Source organism: Camelus bactrianus, chromosome 11, assembly GCF_048773025.1.
Source record: "Camelus bactrianus isolate YW-2024 breed Bactrian camel chromosome 11, ASM4877302v1, whole genome shotgun sequence".
NCBI lineage: Eukaryota > Metazoa > Chordata > Mammalia > Artiodactyla > Camelidae > Camelus > Camelus bactrianus.
This window is the reverse complement of record NC_133549.1, coordinates 34,203,757-34,227,218: the sequence shown is the minus strand read 5'-3', so window position 1 is coordinate 34,227,218 and position 23,462 is coordinate 34,203,757. Positions and strand designations below refer to the sequence as shown.

The 23,462-nt window shown below is 34.1% G+C and overlaps 1 protein-coding gene across 2 annotated transcripts in view; it reads left to right on the top strand.

The window, feature by feature from the left end:
• The window catches only part of MXI1 (MAX interactor 1, dimerization protein), a 76,604-nt gene that overhangs the window by 37,970 nt on the left and 15,172 nt on the right, over window positions 1–23,462 (top strand). For both annotated transcript variants that reach the window (XM_010969782.3, XM_074373650.1), the window contains exon 3: window positions 1,397–1,426. In XM_010969782.3, the coding sequence (XP_010968084.2) occupies window positions 1,397–1,426 (30 nt within the window). The remainder of the gene's footprint in view (window positions 1–1,396; window positions 1,427–23,462) is intronic.

The following is a 23,462-nucleotide window of genomic DNA, read 5'->3' as shown; positions in this document are numbered from 1 at the left end:
TAAGACAGTGGGCAAAATTTCCACAAATTATGACACTGACAAAAATATTATTGTTAAAGTTTAGAAATTTGATTATTAAATATCCATTGGAATGGTAAATCAGATAAAGTAATCAGTAATGTAATATTCTGAAAGCATTTTACATTAACCAGAATATATTAAATGATTAAAATTTTAGTTCTGATGACAGGAACTTAAATTTTCCTGTGTAAAATTCCATGATTGCTAATGCTAAACTGTTGTAGAAATAACATGTTTATTCAAGAGAACTTAGTATAACACATGTCTAAATAGTAGCTAACTTTAGAGTTTGTTCTATTTTCTGTTCAGTGTAAACTTGTTTATTCCTCATAACAATCATATGAGGCAAGTAATGTTATTATTTTTCCTGTTTCATAGATGAGGAAACTGAGCACAGAGAAATGAAGGGAATTTTAAAAGACCACACAATATTTGAGCCCAGGCTGTCTGGTTTTAAAGTTCGTAACTTTAACCTCTCTTCAGTATTGCTTGTCACCAAGTGGTTAAGAATTTGGGATTTGGAATAAGAAAGACCTGGGCTTAAATCATTGCTGCAACTTATGTTCTTGGGACAAGAGCATGCCTTTTGACCTCTCTAAGCCTCAGTATTCTTATTTATAAAACAAGGGTTGTTTGGGGGATAAGATGAGGTAATATATGTTGACCTTTAGCAGGCACTCAGCTTGTTCAATAGATGGTATTATAACAAATAGTGATAAGCAAAACAAAAAAAAGTCACAAAAAGAACAACTTTTGTTGACATTTAGAGGTGTATCCTTCCAGTCTTTTAATATTCATATATCTTCTTCTGTGTATGTTATTTTTTTTCTTGTATAACTTTTTTTTTGGTTTATGTTTCACACAATTTTCTGTACCACTTAGCAATAATAAAGCAAGCCTGTTTCAGCACCTATGCTGGCCAAAACTTTTTTCTCCCTATGTTGAGAACTGGGTAAGTGCAGATGGAAGAGGACACAAAAGTGTATACACCCTTCTTTTTCTTTTTAAACAAAAAATGGGATAACGTTTGAATTAAAATTTCTGATATGATGTCAACAAATCAATAAAATGTAGGATACTAGAAGTAGGCAAGACTACTAATACGTACTAGTATTAATTTTATTAAAAACAATAAAATCTCAATTTCAAAATATTAAATAGTTAACTGAAAACACTGTATCTAAATGAGCAGTCTTAATGAATGTAGACTATTTCTTCTTGATGAATGAGATTATAGAAGTCGGACCGTATATTGCATTGTTAAATAAATTCACTGGGTTTACTATAGCAGTACCTAAACTATTTCTGCTTTCTATAGCCTTAGCAACAAAACATGGCTAATGCTCTTTTTTTTTTCTTCCCCTCCTCCTTTTAGGTCTACACACAATGAGCTGGAAAAGAATCGGTGAGTCAGTGATGAGGTGCAGCTTTCGTATACGTTAAAAAGAAAACTCAACTATTGAACTGTGAAAATAATACAATAGAGCGTATGTAGTTATAACTTTATTTTTTACATATGCTTATGCTCTCTAAACTGGAAGACATAAATACATTTTAAGTGCATTTGAGTTTTGAGTTTATGCTGAGCCGTCTTTTATTTCTGTCTCTAAAAACAGGTTAATTGTGATAGCTCATGACTTAAAATACGGTCTTGCTCAAGGATTAGGTTTCTGTAATGTAGCTAATAAGTATTGTGACATATTGTAGGACATTGAATTTCTCTTTCTTTGCAGTTTGTTCATTCATTCTTTTATTCATGCATTCAACAGACGTTTATGTAGCACCAGCTATATGTCAGTGCCAAGCAGGCTTAATGCTTTCATAGGAAATACAAGAATGTGTAGGATAGGAATTTATAGCTTCTGGGGGAGACAGACAGGTAATTAAAATACTGTGTAGTGTGCTAAGTATGGTGATGGAGACACGGAGGGTGCTGAAAGATCATTTTGGAGGGTCACCTGATTCTCTCTTGAGGGAATCCTGGAAGGCTTTCCAGAGGATAGTGAGCACTGTTTATTGAGAGAACTGCCAGAGGTTCAATATGAGTATGAAAGATTGTAGCATGAGGCAAGCCAGGCCAGATGTTAACAATTATGCTGAAGAGTTTGAACATTTTCCGAGAACAATAAGGAGCAGTTGAATGATTTTAAGGTGGGTTGTCATAGGATCAGATTTGTGTTTTGGAAAGATCACTTTGGCTACAGTGTGAAGAACTGGTTGATTGGCAGAAGGGATTTCAGAGAAAAGAAAGCTCTTTTGGAGGCCATTGGAAGCCTCCAGGGTAAGAGATGATAGTAACCATTGGAGATAGAAGTAGATAGAATAAAGAAGTAGTATGGAATAGAATCAATAGAAATTGGTGATGAGTTGGCTATGGAAAGTTAAGTTTTAGGTGGTATTACCATTTACCAAGAAAAGCAATATGGGAAGAGGATAAGTTTGGGAGAGAAGATGAGGCTTGTATGAGTAAAAAATTCTGTTTTTGATACAGAGGTTAACTTAATAACCAACAAACTGAAATTGTCTACACCAGCCATTTTTTAAATAATATAAATTTCAGGTGTACAGCACTGTAATTCGACATCTGTATACACTGTAAAGTGATCACCATACAGTTGACCCCCTTCATCCATTTCACCCTACCCCACAATCTCCTTTCCCTCTGGTAACTACTAATCTGTTCTCTGTATCTGTGAGTTTGTTTTCATTTTATTTTGTTTGTATTGGTTTTTTAGATTCCATATGTAAGTGAAATCATATGTATTTGTCTTTCTCTGTCTGGCTTATTTCACTTAGCATAATACTTTCAGGGTCCATTCATGTTGGCATAAATGACAGAATTTCATCCTTTTTATGACTGAGTAGTATTCTAATGTATGTATATATTACATCATTGTTATCCATTCATCCATCGATGAACACTTAGGTTATTTCCATATCTTTGCTGTTGTAGCTAATGCTGCCATGAATTATAAGCGTATATGTATCTTTTCAAATTAGTGTTTTCATGTTCTTCAGATAAAAACCCAGAGGTAGAACAGCTGATAGAATAACCATTTTTGACAAACAAGATCTCCATGACCTTCAACTTTGTCCTGCCCTGTCTTAAATAGAAGGGACCTTACAGATTGACGAACTTAACTGCCTCATTACAGATGAGTTTAAATGTCAAGTCCTCTTGAACAGGTTTAGCATAGTCCTCAAGCTGACTTAGTGGCTTTTACCACTTTATTTGCACAATGCTCTGTTCATATCTCCGATTGTAAAACTTAATCAGGTAGTAGTATACTTATCTCTTCATATGTCTCTTTCTGCCAAATGATTATGACTACCTTAAAGGTAGGGACTGTGTTTTGTTCAGTTTTATATCCTCAGTGTCTAGCATTTGATGTATGTATAGTAGATGACGGTTTTACTATTGAGTGAAGGATAAAACTGGAGCAAAGTTCAGTGGTCAAGTCAAAAACGTTTTGCTAGTTTGTGGCAAAGCAGTTTGGCAGAAAAATCTTTTATTTCAAAGACTCTCTTTCCTACCTTACATTTCTGGTATATTAAAGGAAGTATCTGGCTAGTTTAAACATGGCAAAAAGACTAAGAAATGACAGCTTTGAGGATTCTAAAAATAAAACCTTATATTGACCTTTACAGCACAGAGAGTATTTTGGGACATATGTTTTAAATACTGATAAGTATGTGGCTTTTATAATTATTTCACCCACCTGAATGTGGTTTTTGGGAGACTCTCAATGGAAATCTTGCAAAAACCTTTAACACTATAGTAAAGAGACTCTTTAGTAAACTATTCGGAATGGAACTTTATAAATCTTTGAGTAAACTTTGTTTAATGCATTCTGCATATCAATTATGATTTGTTGATAACCTTATCACCCATAGTATTACTTTGATATGCCATGTTAGTTGTTTTATCTAGTATTTGACTGTGGCACTGGTGTAACATGCATGGCTTTTATTGCCTGGATGTACGTGATCTCCAGTGTCTCTCGTGAAGGCTTTTTGTTCCCATTTTATTTACTTAGGTCTAAGACTTTCTGGCTGGTGTCCTACCCTATCTCTCTTAAGGCATGGTTCATTCATCCTCTTCTGATAATCCTAGATGTCTTTATTTCTCAAATACTCTCTTCTTTCTCACTTCTTCTCTCCTATTCTTTCTCCCCCACCCCCACTTCCTTAAGGTTTAGTTGAAAGATAGTGTAGAATTAACCTTTCCAAGATGTATTTGTTTTCAAAAAGGGTATTTATCAATATAAATAAATCTCTAATTTAGTGGAATGTGTCAGAAGATGAGTGCTAAAGAAGAATCCAATTTAGTGACCTGTACTCCACTTCTGAAAAGTTACTGGCTTACGATATAACAAAAAGCAAAAATATTGGTAGACACAGGATGATTTAAAGGGAGGGTGAGGTGTTTTAGCCAGATAGCAAGAAGGCAGCGCAGGAATATTTTAAAAATTTAAGTCTGTATTGTTATTACAGTTTTTAAGCCCCGACTCAGCTCTATTTAACAGTCCTTTTTCCCAAGGCACCATTTTTATTTGGTGTATTAAAAAAAAAGTTAACCTAAATTTGGCATCCTTTAAAATAAATAGAATTTTGGCTTTACTATTCATTTGCATTTGAGTGTGAGCTTATGTGAGGAAAGTAATTCACTGACAAATGGATGATTTAATTTTGTTTTCATTCTAAAAAGATATTCCTGAAACAATTCATATTTTTGAAATTTTGCCATCTACATATAACATATTCATGTCAAAAGTTTTTTTTGCTTGTTGTTTTTTGTTTTTAGCTTAGTTCTAAAACCTTGTATATAAAGCTGCTCTAAGTTAGTGTTTTTTTTTTTTTTTTTTTACTGGGGCAGTGCAGTGAGAATTAGAGTAGATGATTTTAAATTATTAGTGAATGACAGAGTAATTCCAGATGGCTATCTTCAACAAAGCCGTAAGATTGTTGAAGCCCTAGGTATGGCCATGAGGAGACAATAGCCAACAAATGGAGGTTCGTTCTTTCAGATTTCAGAGGGTCTGGTGAGCCCAGAGTAATTTGCTGTGGCCCACAATTACCCCAGGATGCCTATAGCCCATTAGGGAGCTTTAGGTTGTTTCAGAACTGATAAAGAAATTCAGATTCTTTTTTGGATAGAAGTGAAAAAAATTCTTTATTCTACCTAAAACCCTGATGGTTATACTGAGCCTGGTCTAGATGGTACTTGTGTGCACACCCTGTCACCCTAGACCTACAACAGGTCTTAACAGGCTCAGGAGGTAGAAATAAAGAGAAGCAGAATACCTTTAAATGATCTGCATTTCTCAGGAGCCTATATGAATCATCTCATGGGGAAATTAATCTTACCTTTGAGTCTTTGAGATTTGAGAATTAAGAATTTACATTGCCCCCATTGGCTTATCTTAAAAGTTGAGTCCTTTGCCAGGGAAGAAAACCATTTAGTACAAATTTTAGATCACTTCATTGTTTTTTCATTTTCTTAATTCAAATTACTGAAGATGTTTTCAAAAGAGTCAATAACTTTAATAGGGCTTTAATGGTCAAGAACCTAGTGCTGACAGCAGGAGAGGCCATTCAACCTTAATAGCTGTCATTCCATTGAAACAAAAGGCTTACTCTTATCCCAACTTTGGCAAAGCTAGAAGGACCAAATGAGGACACTGGACCTTACAGTGACTTCCTAGGCAGAGCAGAAGTACCTGAGTATTTATGATAAAAGAGAAGCATGTCCAATGAATGGTAATAGGTGTCTCCATATAGAGAGTTTCTCACACTTCTGAAGAAAAGATGAAAAGAAGCATTTAGAGAGTACTTACTGTGTTCCCCTATTATGCAAGATCATTATTTAATCCTGTAAAGTAGGAAGGCAGAAAGTGTAGATGGAAGTGTTACTGAAAACTAGCCATTCTGACCATGATAACTACAATTTGAAACAAGATGATAGGAACACCAAACAGTCCTTCATGATCCTATCTGATCATACATATGATAGCTATGTTTAATATCAATCTTTCTTATTAATAAATACTGTGCTTGGCATCGTGGTAGATAAAATGAAGTATAAGATACTGCCCCTACCCTATCCTTAAGGTTAAGGCCATTATAGTTTGGTAGTTATAAGTTTCATCTTTCAATACCAATATCTAGTTAAATTCCCAGTGAATATTTAGAAAGATACATTAATATGTAAACAGCTCATACAACTTAATAGTAAAAAACAAACAACCCAATCCAAAAATGAGCAGAAGACCTAAACAAGCAATTCTCCAATGAAGACATACAAATGGCACCTGAAAAAAATGCTCAATATCACTAATTATCAGAGAAATGCAAATCAAAACTGTAATGAGGTATCAGCTCACATGAGTCAGAATGGCCATCATTCAAAAGTCCACAAATGATAAATACTGGATAGGGTGTGGAGAAAAGGGAACCCTCCTGTGCTGTTGGTGGGAATGTAGTTTGGTGTAGCCGTTATGGAAAACATTACTGAGACTCTTCAGAATACTAAAAATAGACTTACCATATGATCCAGCAATCCCATTCCTGGGCATACATCCAGAGGTAACCTTAATTCAAGAAGATACATGCACCCCAATGATCACAGCAGCACTATTTACAATAGCCAAGACATGTAAACAACCTTAATGTTCATTGACAGATGACTGGATAAAGTTGTGGTGTATTTATACAATGGAATACTACTCAGCCATACAAAATAACAAAATAATGCTATTTGCAGCAACATGGATGGACCTGAAGATTGTCATTCTAAGTGAAGTAAGCCGGAAAGAGAAAGAAAAATATTATGATATCACTTATATGTAGAATCTAAAAAAGAAAAAAAAAGACAAATGAACTTATTTACAAAACAGAAACAGACTCACATAGAAAACAAACTTATAGAGGGGAAGAGGGTGGGAAGGGATAAATTGGGAGTTTGAGATTTGCAGATACTAACCACTGTATATAAAATAGATAAACAACAAGTTCATACTGTATAGTACAGGGAACTATATTCAATAGTTCTTGTAGTTAATATCTTGTAGTTACTTATGGTGAAAAAGAATATGAAAACAAATATATGTATGTTTATGTATGGCTCTAGCATTATGCTGTACACCAGAAATTGAAACAACATTGTAAACTGACTATACTTCAATTAAAAAAAATATTGAAAAAGAAAAAGTTGCATTGAAAGTATTTTTCAAACTGAAGGTTGAAACTCTTTAATAGTCTATGGGATCATTTTAGTGAGTCATTTGAAAAAGAAATAGAATGGAATAGAAGATACCAAGGTGCATTGCTTGAAGTAATGTTAAGTGTAGAACTGTGAAACTTGTATATACTGGGTCATGATGTAAAATGCTGTGGTCATAGTCAAAAAGCTGCTGCCTGGATAGTCAAGGAGAATATAAGCTGAGCCATGAAGAAAAGAGAGACTTTGAATTTAAGGAAAAAACTAAAGAAAGGGCTCAGTGTAAGTAGAACCATGGAATCAGGAAGGGTGGCATCATAAGCTCTGTCCAGGAAAGAGTGAGAGCACCCTACAGAATGGAGAGTAGAGTCTATCAGATTAGCAGTGGGAAATGAGGCCAGAAAGGTGGTTTGGGATTAGACTGTGTAATGTTATTAAATGTTAAGGAATTTGGATTTTATTTTGTTGGTAGTAGCGAGTTTTTGAGGCTTTTGAGATTTTGAGGCTTTTGAAGCAAAGAAATGGGTATGATCAAAGCACACACACACACACACACACACTCACTCACTCACTCACTCACTCTAGCTGTGGAAGCAGGGAGACTAGTTTGAATATTTTTGAAGTAGCCCAGGTGGGAGAAGGATAAAGAACCAGCATTCAGTTGATGGAATTGGGAACAGAAGGAGAGAGAGGACTAAGAAACACCATAAAGAAATATTATTTTTTGTTAATTTCTACTTTTCATTCCTCTTTAGATTTCATTCTTTACATAGCATAATCTTGAAGGATGTATCAGATCATGCCATTTCTGTTTACAATTCTCCACTGGCTTCCCATTGCAACTAGGTAAAATCTATGGCCTACAAAGTCCTGCCACTCAATCCCTCATCTCCTAAGGTCCAGCTGGCACTGTCTCTTTCTTTTCCTTAAATACACTGTGTTTATTTCCATCTTAGGGCTTTTGTACTTGCTGTTTCTTCTGCTTGGAAATTCCCTGGGCTAGTCCTTCATCATTGTTTAGTTCTTAGTTTTCGGGTAATTTCCTTAGAGAACAGTAATTGCCCCCAGGCACTGTCTATCCCACTGCCTTTTCTGTCACTTTAATATTTATCTCTGAATTCTTTATTTGTTTGAGTTATTTGACAACTTTTACTAGAATATAAGTTTCAGGAAGGCAGGGACTTTGTTTTATTTACCCTTAGTATATAGCAGTCATTCAGTAAAAGTTCATTGAGTGAAAAAATGATTATATGTGCTATTGAGTATTTCTGTAATCAAAATATATGTTATTTATTGAATTTGAATGACTTAAGTGAAAAATGACACATATAATGACATTAGAGTCCTGAGAGTTCAACAGACATATTATTACAGTAAAACAATTTCATAGGAGGTAAATGGGAAACTTAATGAATTCTTAAAATGTAAATAAATTATGTGAAAAAACTTGGTAACTGGGAACACATTAAAGGATTTTTACCATTCAGGACTTTATCCTACTCATAAGAAGAGAATTAATTAACTTTTTTTAAAGAGGCTAATTGATTCTTTCTGTTCATTAAGATATTATATAGCACACTAAGACAAAGACAGGTAATTTTGTAAAGAGGAACAGTTTACCTGATGGAATTCATGCTCTACTTGTGAGATCTTTTAAGCATACTTCAAGATAAAGATTTATATATACTTGGAGACTAGTATATCATAAATAATTTCACCTTTTTGTGTTAGAATTTTTTTTGGGGGGGGGAAGTAATTAGGTTTATTCATTTATTTGTTTTTTAATGGAGGTACTGAGGGTTGAACCCTGTGCAGGCTAGGCAAGCACTCTACCATTGAGCTTATACCCTCCCCACCATGTTAGAATTTTTGATGTATTAATTATATTTATCCCACTGCTTTGGACATGATAATGTATGCAGTATTTTTTTTAGACTATCTACATGTCCTCATTTGACATGGACATTTTAACAGAGTGATTGTTTTGCTCTACCTGATCTTAGAACAAGACATAAGAGTAAATCTTTGTGACCCTGGATTTAACAATTGTTTCCTAGTACATCACTTGACTATTTAGTATTTAGGAGTCCTTGGCAGGAAAAACACATCTTAACAGTTTTAGCTGCATATTTTGGGTGCTTGTGTGACATGTGTTTAAAAAGAACATACATCTTTGTGTACAGTGTACACATTCTAGAAAAAAAGATACATTTGTTTTGTAAGGAGGAAAAGCATATTGCAAGATTGGTTTGGCAGAACTTTCATTTACACTCTTACCTCAACTAAGAGTACTTAAAAGATACTTGCTTGCATTAAAACCAAGTTATGGAGTTAGGGAAACTAAACCTTTATTGTAGGTTTGAAAAACTGCAGCTGGATCAAAAGTCTGCAGTTTTGGATTGGGTCCAGTAATTCTGGAAAGTTTAGTTGAAAGTTTTCCTTAGCCTTGACTATTACTAAGATATAAATTTCATTATGAAAATACCTTATAGTAACTCCCTTAGTCTGATAAAGGGCGTTTATGGAAAACCCACAACTAACATTATACTTAGTGGTGAAAGACTAAATGCTTTCCCTTAAGATCAGGACTAAGACAGGCATGGCTCTCGTGGTTTCTACTCAGTATTATACTGGAGGGTCTAGCCAGGGCATTTAGGCAAGAGAAAGAAATAAAAGGCATTCAGACTGGAAAGGAAGAAGTAAAACCATTTCTATTTGCAGATATCGTAGTCTTGTCTTATGTATAGAAAATCCTAAGGAATACACACAAAAAACTGTTAGAGCTCATAAACAAATTTAGCAAAGTGGCAAGGTTCAGGCTTGACACACAAAAGCGAGTTGTGTTTCTATACAATATAGCAATCTGAAATACAACATAACAATATGAAAACAAGTTTAAGAAAACAATTCCATTAACAATAGCATCTTAAAAATACCTAGAAATAAACTTAACAAGGGAGGTGGAAGATTTGCACACTGAAAACTACAAAATACTGTTTAAAGAAATTAAAAGAAGACCTAAATAGATGGAGAGAGATCCTGTGTTTATGGGTTGGAAGACAATATTGTACTCTCCATATTGGTCCGTAGGTTCAGTGCAAGCCCTGTCAAAAATCCCAGCTTTTTTTTTTTTTTAAACAGAAATTGACAACTAATCCTAAAATTTCTATGGAAATGCATAGTACCTGGATAGCCAAAACACTCTTGAAAAGAACGTATTTACCAATATTTACCAATACTTATATTTACCAATTTCAAAACTTACTACAAAGCTACATAAGCAAGACAGGGTAGTATTGACCTGTAGACTTATCAATCAGTTGAATAGATTCCAGAGATAATCCCTCACATTTGCAGTCAATTAATTTTCAACAAGGGTACCAAGACAATTTAATGTCTTTTCAACAAATGGTGCTGACATGACTGGATACCTACATGCAAAATAATGAAGTTAGATCTCTATCTCACACCGTATACAAAATGAACTTAAAATGGATCACAGACCTGAATTTAATAGCTAAAACTGTAAAATTCTTAGAAGAAAACATGAGAGTAAATCTTTGTGACTTTGGCCTAGGTAATAGTTTCTTATGTATGACACCAGATGCACAAGCAACACAAGAAAAAATAGATGCTTTGGACTTTATCAAAATTTTAAACATTTGTGCTTCAAAAGACACCATCAAGAAAGTGAGGGCACAGAATGGGAGAAAATACTTGTAAAACATATATCTAATGAGAGACTTATATCCAGAATATATAAAAAGCTCTTACAACTAGACAATAAAAAGACAAACCAATATAAAAACAGGCAAAAGATTTGAATAGGTTATACAAATAGTCAATAAGCACATAAAAAGATGCTCAGTATCAGTAATCATTAGGGAACTGCAACTCCGAACTACAAGATACCACTTCACGCCCACTAAAATGACTTAATTGCTCACCAACTTTGTGGTCATCCATTCACCATACCAGTCACCATTGTCTGGGGCAAAGGTCCTAAAAAATCCACTGACCTTACAGCCCAGCACTTAAAAAGTGGTAACTTCATAATTGTCTGATGGCACTGCACAAATGACTTAATACCTTACAACTACTTAAGACATATAATTAGCCACAGATAAGTTTCTAATATATTATATGGTGCTGCTGCCTAATGTGATTTGAGTACTTGATAATTAGGAAGGGTTGAGTTCTGTAGCATATAAAAAAGGAATATTTGAAGATTTTTAAGAGCCTCTAATTAACAATGAAATTGAACAAAATTAAGGCCATATATTAAAAGAATATAGTAATTGTATCAGTTTTACTTAAGGAATCCAATATATAACTTGATTGTATTTGTTAGGCCTTAAACAGCAAAATTTTAAAAGTGTAGCTATGGAGGGAAGGAGAAACAACATTGTCCAGAGATCAGGAAATAGCTACTGATCTAGTTTTCTGACAAGGCAAATAAAAATGATGGCTGTTTCCTCTTTTTAGTCTAAAGATGGAAAACTCACACCCTTATTTTTAAAATTCATGTTAAAGCCTGAAAAAGTTAATTTTATTCTTTGTACTTTTTTAGACAGTAGGGGTCCAGTTATAGTACTGAGTTATTGAGGGTAACTACAGATCACTAAAAAAGTAGCTATGCATTAAAAAGTAGGGGACACATATTTAACAGAATTTGACTGTTTATGGAGCTACAGAACCAGATAAATATAGACATTAACATTACCAAACAGTATGCAGAGTAATATCATCATTTGTCAGAGAGACATATAATTGATGCATTTATTGTTGTATGCAAGTAAATGAATATTTTAACTGTATTTTTATAGGGGTAGGAATGCTGAAAAGTGTAGACGAACTAAAAATAGCTGTCAGAGTGCAGAGATAGGCACCTGTTAGAGTTAGAATTGAATGTTACATGAGATAGAGGTGAAGTAATGGGTGGGTTTCGGAGATAAAATTTATAGCTAATAGAGGAGAAGCATAGCCAGGATAAAATTACACATCTAAAATGCAGCCTACGCAGTGAAGTCATTGCAGTAGTGTCTAGATAGAGTCACAGTTTCTATATTGACCTTTGTCAGAAATAGCTCATTAAGGCTAAGCTTTCTACTCCCTGACCCAGGCAGCAAGGTGACTCAGACAAGGACTGCACTCTAGAAACCAAGTGTTCTCAGAACTTCAGCTATCTAATTCCTAGAGTTTAAATCAATTTTATAGCTGATATCTGGGAAGAGATGAGATCATTAGGCCTTAAAAACAACCAAGAAATATTATAACTTGAAACTCAGAGCCTAAAATTCTGTCTAGAAATAAATAAGTCACACTTTAAATAATTGACATGCTGAGTATTATAGTGAAGGTGTAGTAGTAGCTTTTTATTCAAGTGATTGCACTGTGTATCTCAGTGCAGCTGTAACTTGTTTAAGAAAACACTTCCTCTCAAACTGTGAATTCGTGATTTAAAAAAAGGGAATAGTTTAAATAACAGATTTTCTTGATATATTTTAGAAGATGAGGTATACAAAAATTTATTTTATATAAGCTTTAAGGGGTGTGTTTGATTGATAAAGCTGACTGTACCTTTTACACTGCTGTTCATAATAATTATACAGCAGCAGAATTCCATTAGATTTTTAAGACAGTGAGCTATTTTGCTAAATTCTTTTGCTGCATATAGTAACTGCAGTGTAAGTGTGCTGATAAATACTGGTTTAATAATAATAACTGCAATTCAAATACTTTTTCTTAAATTAGCACCTTCTACATTTAAAGAAATTCCTATTTTGATACAAATTTTGGCAATTAAAGCATGTCAAAAGATGCATTAGTAAGATATCTTTTTATTACATAAGAGACTTCTTTAGTATCTTGCATTTATTTACTTTTAAAAATGAAGAGATTCAGACTCTTTGATGCGTTTTAGCTGTTGGAGAGAAGAGGATAATTATTTTGTCCATGCTTATCTTTTTCTGTGTATTCTAGTGAATAATGCCAATTGGAAGTCCCATGAGTGTTAGAAGTGAAAAACCACAGGTCTAAAGGAGGAGTAATGAGAATAGAATTTCCTAATATGGTTACTTGCTAACTAGTTATTTTTTGTTTGTTTGTTTGTTTCGTGGGCTTTTTTTTTTTCAGATTTTTATTTTTTTGTGGGGAGGTAATTTGGATTATTTATTTATTTTTAAGTGGAGGTACTGTGGAATGAACTCAGGACCTCATGCATGCTAAGCATGCGCTCTACCACTGAGCTCTACCTTCTCGCTGCTAACCAGTTTTTGAAGACAAGTTTGCTTGGAAAATAATTAATTCAGCCCTGGGACAAACACATGACATACTGCTTATATTCATATCTTCTAAATGAATAAAGCTGAAACTTTATGAACTCATAAGTACAAATGATTTCCTCATTTTCATGTTATTTTGGGGAAAGTCAATAGAAGTAGATTTTAATACTACATACAGTTTCAGAGCTAAATTGTCAAAAAGCATACCTAAAATCCAACACAGATGACTTTTTTGGGGATATGTGATGAATGCATTGATACGAAAATTGTACCAGAAGTTACAAGATAATAATTTTTCTTTTCATTTCTACTACTGGTAGGTTGTGAATGTTATATAAGTTATCTAACTTCTTGGAGGTCTTTCTTTCCTCACCTGTAAAAAAAGGAGGGGACCTAAATGATCTCTGATTTCCTCCCTACATGAAAAGTTTTACAGTTCTGTGAGTTTTTTAAGTTCAATCATTATAGGCATATTAAAAACCTAAATACTATCCTGCTGTCTCCAAAGCATTTTCCTTGATATAAATACATACATATGTATGTATATAACCCCCCTACCACACCACATACATATAAAATGAAAGAGCAACTGGAAAAATGATTAGAACCTCACCTCATTCAAACTTGAACTTTGTAACATACTTAAAAATTATTACAGCACAGGGTTCTATAGCTATGATAAAGGCTATTTTGTAATAAGTACTTATTTTATAATGATTAATAGTAAATATTTCTATAAAACTAGTATTTTCCCTAAGGAACATATGTATCTTTGTGTGTATAAATAATATAAACATATTCCTTAGATCTGTATACATATACACATACAAATATGCATATGAATTCTGAGATATAAGTACTACTGAATATTCAGACCTTGTCCCTTTTGGAAAAATACCTACCATTGACTTCTAATGGAATGTAACAAGTTAATCTCTAAATATTTTTATACTAAATCCTGGTCACATTTTTTTTTGTTTGTTTTCTGTGACAAGTTTAAATTTGCTCAGGCTTCAGAAATCGGGTTTTGTGGTTGTAACTGCATTATATTGCTGTATCTAATCAGTCATTTAATAGGTGCCAGTAATCACTAGATGAAGGGTGCCATACCAGGAGGAAAATGCACACTGCTATTACACAAAACTCCAAGAAAGGACAGGTTAGCTTATTTAAAACCTTTGTCTATAAACAATCTGAAGAGGAAGTAGGTCAGTATATTGGGATCTGTCTTCCTTACCATTTGGACAAATCAAAGTGGCTTTTCATTAATGTCCTCATTGCTTTGATAGTCTGCCAAGCCCATCCCTAATTTTGGGACACCTCCACTTAATTTTTTTCCCTTCGCAGAGTTGGTAAGAGTTGCTGGAAATCAGAGCTATGTTGACTGGGTCTACTAGAAACGTATGCTATCTTTTAAATGTAACTTTATGGATCAATTATTCTCACTTCTTATTGCCTCTGTATAGCATTTATCACAGTGACCATTCAAACCTTTTTTTTTTTTAATCCTTTCAGCAGCATGTGGGGCAAAAACTTAAAGTTAGGGGGTCATCAAAATACATTCTAGTTTATGGATAAGACTTTGGTTTCTCTAAAATCTGGTGGTATAATTGGGTGATCTTTAAGCTCTCTTCTAGTCTGGAAAAATTCTGAGATTTCATATCCAGTCCCACTTTTTACTGTCAGATCTAGTTTGTGAACCAAGGGCTAGGACCCATATCTTTCAACTCCTAGTCTAAAGATACTTCCAGTATATTATTCTGACTCTCATTTCCTCCTTTGCTGAAAATAAGAACATCGGGTTTGAACTTCTTCATCTTCCTCTTAATTCTCTACCTTTTATGCTTTTGGCTCAAATTCTTTACTGCTCCCCCCCCCCCTTTGAACTTCTGATGCACAGAGAGGTATGAATAAGAATAACAAAAATGTTTATAATAACCCCAAATTAAAAGTAACCTGAATTCCTATCAAACGGGGAAAGACTAAATAAATGATAATACATCCATACCTTGCAGCAGGTAAAAAGAATGATACGGAACTCTATGTGTGTACGTGGAGAGATTTCCAAGACACATTAAGTAAAATAAAGCAAATTGAAAACTTGTATTTCCAGTATGATATCATTTGTCTTAAAAATAACACAATCATATATATAAATACATTGGAAAAGTTCTGGAAAGATACACGTCAAACTGATTGACTTGTTGCCTCTGGGGAAGGATTATCATGTTGATTTTATTGTTAGCTTTTGAAGTAAGAGTGTATTATTTGTGAACTTAAAGACTTTTTTGAAAAGCAATAAATGTAACCCTATCCATACATTTTCATAGATAATAAAGCTGGAAGGGACGTTAGAAAATCTAGTCTAGTATCTTTATTTAATAGATAAGGAAGCTAAGTCCCTCCAAGTTACATATTCCACCAAGCTGATTAAATGACAGAAGTCTGGATGAGGATCTAGATTTTCTGATTCCCAAACCAGAACATCTTCATACTGCCTTCAGGGTTAGCTAAAATATGTTTTTCACAAAGTCTTTTCTCATTATCTAAAGTGATAGCTCTTCTAAATTCCTATCTGTTCACTGTGTCACTCATATGAATTTTAACCCACACTACCTCATAGTGTAATGTCCTCCCTTTCTAGATCGTATAAATTCCATGTGGAGAGAGACTGTAACTTGCTCGTCTTTGTATCTGATACAGTGTCTTGCGTTGAACACACGTTCAGTGAATTAGTAATTAACATTTTTGATTTTTGTAGCAGCCTGTGCACCTTGTATTAGATTAAGAGAAAAAAGTTAAATGCCAATTCAAATAGATGGTTTTTCTGGGAGGGGTTTTGTTGATTTTGATTTTTTGTGGAAACTGCCACTCAAGATAGAAAATATTTTAGGAAGGCACATAGATATTTGCTACCGTGAAAGTATCTTCCCTTTCCAAGGAAAATACTTTTGTTCTCCACTCCTGTTTCAGAGAGAACAGTTTGTCCTCATAGGGTATTCTAGGTAATATGACCCACTTAGGAATTATGTGGTGATTGTGCCTCATAATAGGACCTCTACTAAAGTCGTATTATGGGAAAATGCCTCTTGAGTGAGATGGTTTTACGGATGCAGATACATATCTCTCTGTATTTGAATTGGTACAGCAGATCAAGAAACTCATTGTGGCTTAAAGTTTTGCTGTAAATAACATAGAACCTATAACAGATCTCTTCTGTTTGTTTGTGAAAACATTTCCTCAAAATATTTAGAATTTATATAGATATCTTGCTCTGGAAGTATTGTTACCCTGTTCTGTCTACATAGCCCTGTAACTTAAGATGGAACATCTTATTACATTTTAGCTTGCTTTTTGAGATGTAGACTCTTCCCTATGATTTTTATCTGCAGTTGTGTTAGTCCTGTTTTGCTTCTGATTTTTTGGTAACTTGATTTATTCTGATAGCTGTTTAATTTGACATCATTGAAAGCCTGTAGAATATCTAAATAGATGATTTCATGAAAGGTTCCATGATCATTTAGAACACTGTTCTTGGGTGGCACCTTGGGAAGACATTCTTTTTTGGGAAGGCTAATGTCTCTCTTTGTTTAGAACTAATAGCTTGAGGAAAACCATCATAGAATACTGAGAATTTCCATAAATGCTTCTAGCCATAGAGATCATTACTGAAATGGCCAGTTGGTGCTCAGAGGTATTAATCTAGAGCCATTTCTTTTATGCCAGAATTTAACTGTGTGTGTGTGTGTGTGTGTGTGTGTGTGTGTGTGTGTGTGTGTGAATTTAATAAGCAGCTATGAGTTTGGCTCATTTGAAAGCTGTGAAGTAATTAAAATAGAGATAAGAGTTTATTAGATGAAAAGTGATCTGTAACTACTTTAGTGGATTTCAGATATGGTATATTGAAACTTGCTCTTGCTCTGTTGAGCATTTGATTAGAATTTTTAAAAATAAGTATGTTTAGTACATTTTGATCTGCTATGTTTGGTAAGAAAGATATTAGTGGTTAGTTTTCTCCTATTCTTGAGATTCTAGATTTTTTATTTTCTTACCAAGATGTGTAGATTAATTTACTTGTTATGCAGTTAATAGATGCTATCATTTTCTAAACTTTTGATTGGCTTTAGAATTAGCTATAATAAAATTCCTTTTATTTTAAAATTGTAGTCAACATGTTTAGTTTAGTAATATTTGAATAGAATAAAAAATGGATTTTTAAACATTAGCTTCAGGGCATTTTCTGGTTAGTGCTTTAACTTATAAATAATTTTTTTTTCAGATGGTGGTCCTCAAGGGAGAAACTTTTTTGGAAATAATATAAAGAACTATATTTTACTTCTATCTAAGATTTCTTGGTTTAGATCTAGCAAAGCTGGAGCTCAAACATATGTTTCAACTTGGCAGCTTCAATTTGCAAAATGTCCCTACCTTTCTTGGCAAATGAAGGTGGAGAAGTTTCTCAACATTTTTGATAGAACTTTAGGTACTTTGAGGGGTTGGTTGGATGCTAGTATAGGTCCAACAGACAGTGGCTAGGAATAAACAGCAGTTTTGTCTTTTAGCAGCAGTTTTACTGTCCCTGCTAAAGTACAATTTGACTTCTAACTCTCCCCTCCTCCACCCTTTGCACTTTTACTTGAGATAACCAGGAAATATGTTGAAAATTCCAGTTTAGGCTTTGTTTCAAACATCTTTGATCTTGAAAATACGGAATTTGTTTTGAACTTCCTTTAAATATCAACCTGGGATGACTTATAAGTTATTGTTAATGGTCAGATGTCTATGCTAGTGTCTGTTAACAGTCTTACTTACAAGATCATGTTTTCTGATTTAAAACCTTTGGTGGAAATGGGAGTTTATTTGAAGTGGCTTAGTTCCTGGCACTGACAAAGGACTCCTAAAGATAATCACAGATCAACTGACAAGCATTTATTAGGCATTGGCTGTGTGCTAGGTAGTAGGGATAGGAAAAAAGAAAGAGAAATTCTGGGCCCTGCTTTTGAGGATTTAGAGTCTTAACTAGGTAGAAGACAAAAGATATTATAAAGCCCCTACAAACAATATATAACTAACTGCTGAGTTATATGTGTCCCAGATGGGAGTTGAGGTAAACTCAAAGCAGGGGGTTATCATGGGCTGAAGCTTGCATGAACAATTTAGTTATGAGTGATTATTCCTATGACTTGCATGATTCTGTGTTTGAGTTCACCAAAATTGGCTTTAAAACATTTTCAGCATGTTTTAAAGGGATTTCAGGAGAAATGCTGCATCTGAAACATTGTTATTGTTGTTCTGTCTTTCATTCATTAAAGTATTGTCACTTATTCTAGGGTGAAAGTGGACTTTCAGCTATTCAGCATGGATAAGATAGTTATACAGGCCTGGGACTACATTTAGAGACTGTGATAAAGCCTTCTTATTCTTTTAATCTGTAGTTGCTTTCCTGGTATGTCTCTAATGACAGCTAAAATACAGTGTCATTTTTAACAGCTGTTTCCCTGTGAAGGGTGTCTGCTAGGGTACTCCCTCTTTTGTAGTGGCAATGTTGTTGAATGCCTAAGTGCCTCGTGAAAACAACCAAAATCTTCAACTGGGGCAGATATATCTGCTATAGCTTTGGATAAATAAGGATAATGCCAAAAGCCCATTTCCTTAGCTCTCTGGAATCTCTTAGATTTTGTTTTGGAGTACTGTTGAAGATGTTCATTTTGTTCTACTAAGGCCTTTATGATGAAGAGCTAAATAACTTTTGAGATCATGTATTTCTCCTTGTAACTTATATTTCATCTGAGCTTCTCAGATTTATCAATTTATTCTTTTATAGAGAACTCAAAACAAGATATTTCTGTGGGAAACCCTGTGCCTTTGTGAACTTTATGCCTGGCTCTAGTATATCAACCTTAGATCTTTGACTTTTAAAAATTTCAACATACAACCTATCTCTTTTAAGTTTGCCTAAAAACTGATTAAGGAGGTTGATAAAGGATTTCATGCCATTACCAGGATATCTGGTTTTTTTTTTTTATAGAATTCTTTATTTTCCAGTACTTTTATCCCAAAGTAATTAGAGCAATGCTGAGCCTTTAAAATTAATCCAAAATTAAATGAGAAAAATATGATCTTTCTAAGCTGGAAATGCAATAGCAAAATTAGAACAAGGGAAAAATCTGGAAATTAAGAAAGGGTAGGTACAATGACCCAGGAATCCCGCTCCTAGGCATATATCCAGAAGGAACCCTACTTCAAAATGACACCTGCACCCAATGTTCATAGCAGCACTATTTACAATAGCCAAGACATGGAAACAGCCTAAATGTCCATCAATAGATGACTGGATAAAAAAGATGTGGTATATTTACACAGTGGAATACTATTCAGCCATAAAAACTGACAACATAACACCATTTGCAGCAACATGGATGTTCCTGGAGAATGTCATTCTAAGTGAAGAAAGCCAGAAAGAGAAAGAAAAATACCATATGAGGTCGCTCATATGTGGAATCTAAAAAACCCCACAAAACATAAATACAAAACAGAAACAGACTCATAGACATAGAATACAAACTTGTGGTTGCCAGGGGGACAGGGACAGACTGGGATTTCAAAATGTAGAATAGATAAACAAGATTGTACTGTGTAGCACAGGGTAATATATACAGGATCTTGTGGTAGCTCACAGCAAAAGAGAATGTGACAATGAATGTATGTATGTTCATGTATAACTGAAAAATTGTGCTCTACACTGGAACTTCACATAACCTTGTAAAATGACTATAACTCAGTAAAAAAAAGATGTTAAAAAATAAAATAATAAAAAATAAAAAATTAAAATGATTTAAAAAAAAAGGGGGTAGGTACAACTAAGATTTTTTCACCAAAACCATAATGACTATAATTAGGAAGTATATACTCCTTTGAAACTTATAAAGCTTGAAGAAGGAATTTACAGATTAAAAAAAAAAAAGACAGCCCTACTTTACACAGTGAGTGCTAACTCTATAGGGATTTATACCTTAATACAAAGTGAAAATAAAATCAAACCAATTTAGATCAGTTCTTCGATAAAACATTGCTATTGGGCTTTGATAAGAAGATGTTAGTGGTATGTTTCTGTAACACATACGTATTTTCATGGAGGACAACCATCATAGTTTTCCCGAGCCTTCTGGTGTCACTGACAAAAATGTACTCTTTGGCGTTTGAAGGATCATTGGTGTAACCAATTATTGCATTTTCCTCTAGGATTGTAATGTCTGTATGGTTTTTCTATCTTGATTCACTTTATTCCAGCCTGATTCACGATTATTCCTTTACAGAACAGCTTGTATTTGGCATAGCTGTAAAAAAAAAAAAATTCAGTCTATTCTAAATAAGGTTCTTTTTCAATTGGAAATTCCATCTTTGCAGTTAAAACATTTGTAAACATAACACAATTTAGGTACAGCTGAACGACTTTGCAAGACTGCTATTTTTGAAATGGAGGAGACTTTTCATAAAGAGCAATTTGTTGATACTGGGCTCTGAGAACTCCCTTGAAAGTAGTTGGAATTACTGCTGCATATATTGGGTCAGATGAAGGAAGGCTGGCTTGCAACGTTCAGGAAAAATTGGTGTGTTTAGAAGAATACTGAATAAATTTGGGACTCATTTTTCTTTATTCCAGAGGATCTTTCATGTTTCTTTTGTTCCTTGAGATTAGAGATGTTGGTGATCCTAAAAGATGTTTTAAGACTTTCATCCTGCAGTATTTCTAATATCTGAAACGAACTGTAGCCAGGTCGGACAAACTTATTCTCCAAACTCTACCACCTTTTTTGGTTGGAGCAACAGTTTTTATTTTCTTGTTATTGGAATATATTTAGGTGAGGGAGCCACACAACCTGCCCTGATGAACAGCCAGAACTTTGATTGATAGTGGTAACAAAATGGAGCATGTTCCCTAAGCCTGGCTTTTCCTTCTTCTCAAATTCACAGGACAGTGTAGATTTTTCAAGGCTGTTCTCCTGGAATCAAAGTGTAATGGCACTTTCATAGCAGACCTTCTTGAACAGAAAACTAGTGGTACTGAGTTGAGGCTGGAATCACACAAAATAAATATTAGATCCCCGATTCTTCTCTCATTTAATTTCTTTCTGGGCTTATCCAGAGTAGAATCAAACTAAGATTTAGACAAATAGAAACAACTCACAAAGTATAGTGTTGCAGTCTTAATTTGAACCCAGTTTGTATTGTTAAAAGTTTGCCTTTTAGGAGACTATTGAAATTGTTGTTACTCTTTTGAATACCTTTCCTTTTCAGAAGGGCTTTTAAAATTAAAGTAGTTCTTAAGGCATGTTCACTTTCTACCTGCCTAAAACTGCTCATCTGTCAGTACTCTAATACCACTCTGAGAAAATTTCTGCTTTATCAGAGGAGTGCATGCCCAGGATTGGTGCCAGGTGTTATGTGAGGCTGCCTCTAAAAGTAACTCTCAAAAACTACTCTTCAACTGGGCCTTTTGTGGTCAGAAAAAAAAGTAATACAGTATATTGAAAGAGAAAGATCAGAAGAGTTAGGTAACTTTCAAATAAGAACATTAATTCTCTGTCGTTGTCAGGACTATAGCATGTTTTAAGTTCTGTGAATCTTATTTTTTCAGAGGTTCCAAATGCCCTACAAATACTTCAGGATTAATTTTCTTAATTGCATACTGGCCAACAGTTGCTCTTTGTTGCCCCTTTTCCTGCCCCAGATTTTATCTCCCTAAAACAAAACAAAAACAAAAAAACCCTGCATTTCAGTTTTAGAGAAATTTTGCTAAAAAGGGGCTTTAAGAATAATCCCTGGCTGGCTTGACTGAATTGGCAGATGTCCAGCAATGCCAAACCATTTGCTGTCTGCCAGTAGTAAGCATGGTCACCACTTTTAATCATTTAGCTCTCTATTTCAGGTTACTCACATTCAGTGCAAATTGTGAATATTCATTTTCTACGCGTGCATAAATTCTTAGGCCAGAGTGTTTCTGTTCCATTAATAAAAAGTATCTTTCCTTGTAAGTGAATACACCCCCTTAAAATGAACTATTATGCTAATCACTTCATAGTGGGGCCATTTTTTAAAATTGAATTATAGTCAGTTTACAATGTTGTGTCAATTTCTGGTGTACAGCACAATGCTTCAGTCATACAGGAATATATGTATATTTGTCTTCATATTCTTTTTCACCATAAGCTACTACAAGATATCAAATATAGTTCCCTGTGCTATACAGTATAAACTTGTTTACCTATTTTGTATATACCAGTCAGTATATGCAAATCTCGAACTCCCAATTTATCCCTTCCCATCCCCTTCCCATAAGTTTGTTTTCTATGTCTGTAAGTCTGTTTCTGCTTTGTAAGTTCATTTGTCTTTCTTTTTTTTAGATCCCACATATGAGTGATATCATATAGTATTTTTCTTTCTCTTTCTGACTTACTTCACTTAGAACAACAATTTCCAGGTCCATACATGTTGCTGCAAATGGCATTATTTTATTAATAGTGGGGCCATTTTTAAAGTTGTTACGCTATTTTCATTTTATGCTTCTAAATGAACATTTACATTAAAAAACATTCTTCGAGTGTGCTGTGTAGGATCGCCATTTTATTAGAGATCTTTAACAATATTTGTGTATTTTCCTCTGACATCCTGGACTATGATTTGATATAATAAAACAGTTGTACTGGGCTGTGGGTAGGAATGGGTCTGTGAGAATTAGACTTAAGCTTTTATAGAATAGTAAACTAATGCTTGTTGTGTGCATTTTATCTGTAAAACTAGGGCAGTGTCTTATAGAACGTTATCACTGTGTCTCAAATCTGACTTGCCAGCACGTAGAAAGTTTGTTTTGGTTTCAAAATGTACTTTACCCCATGGTGGCTGGCAGGGTACAATGCTATTGACATCACTGTGTTTCA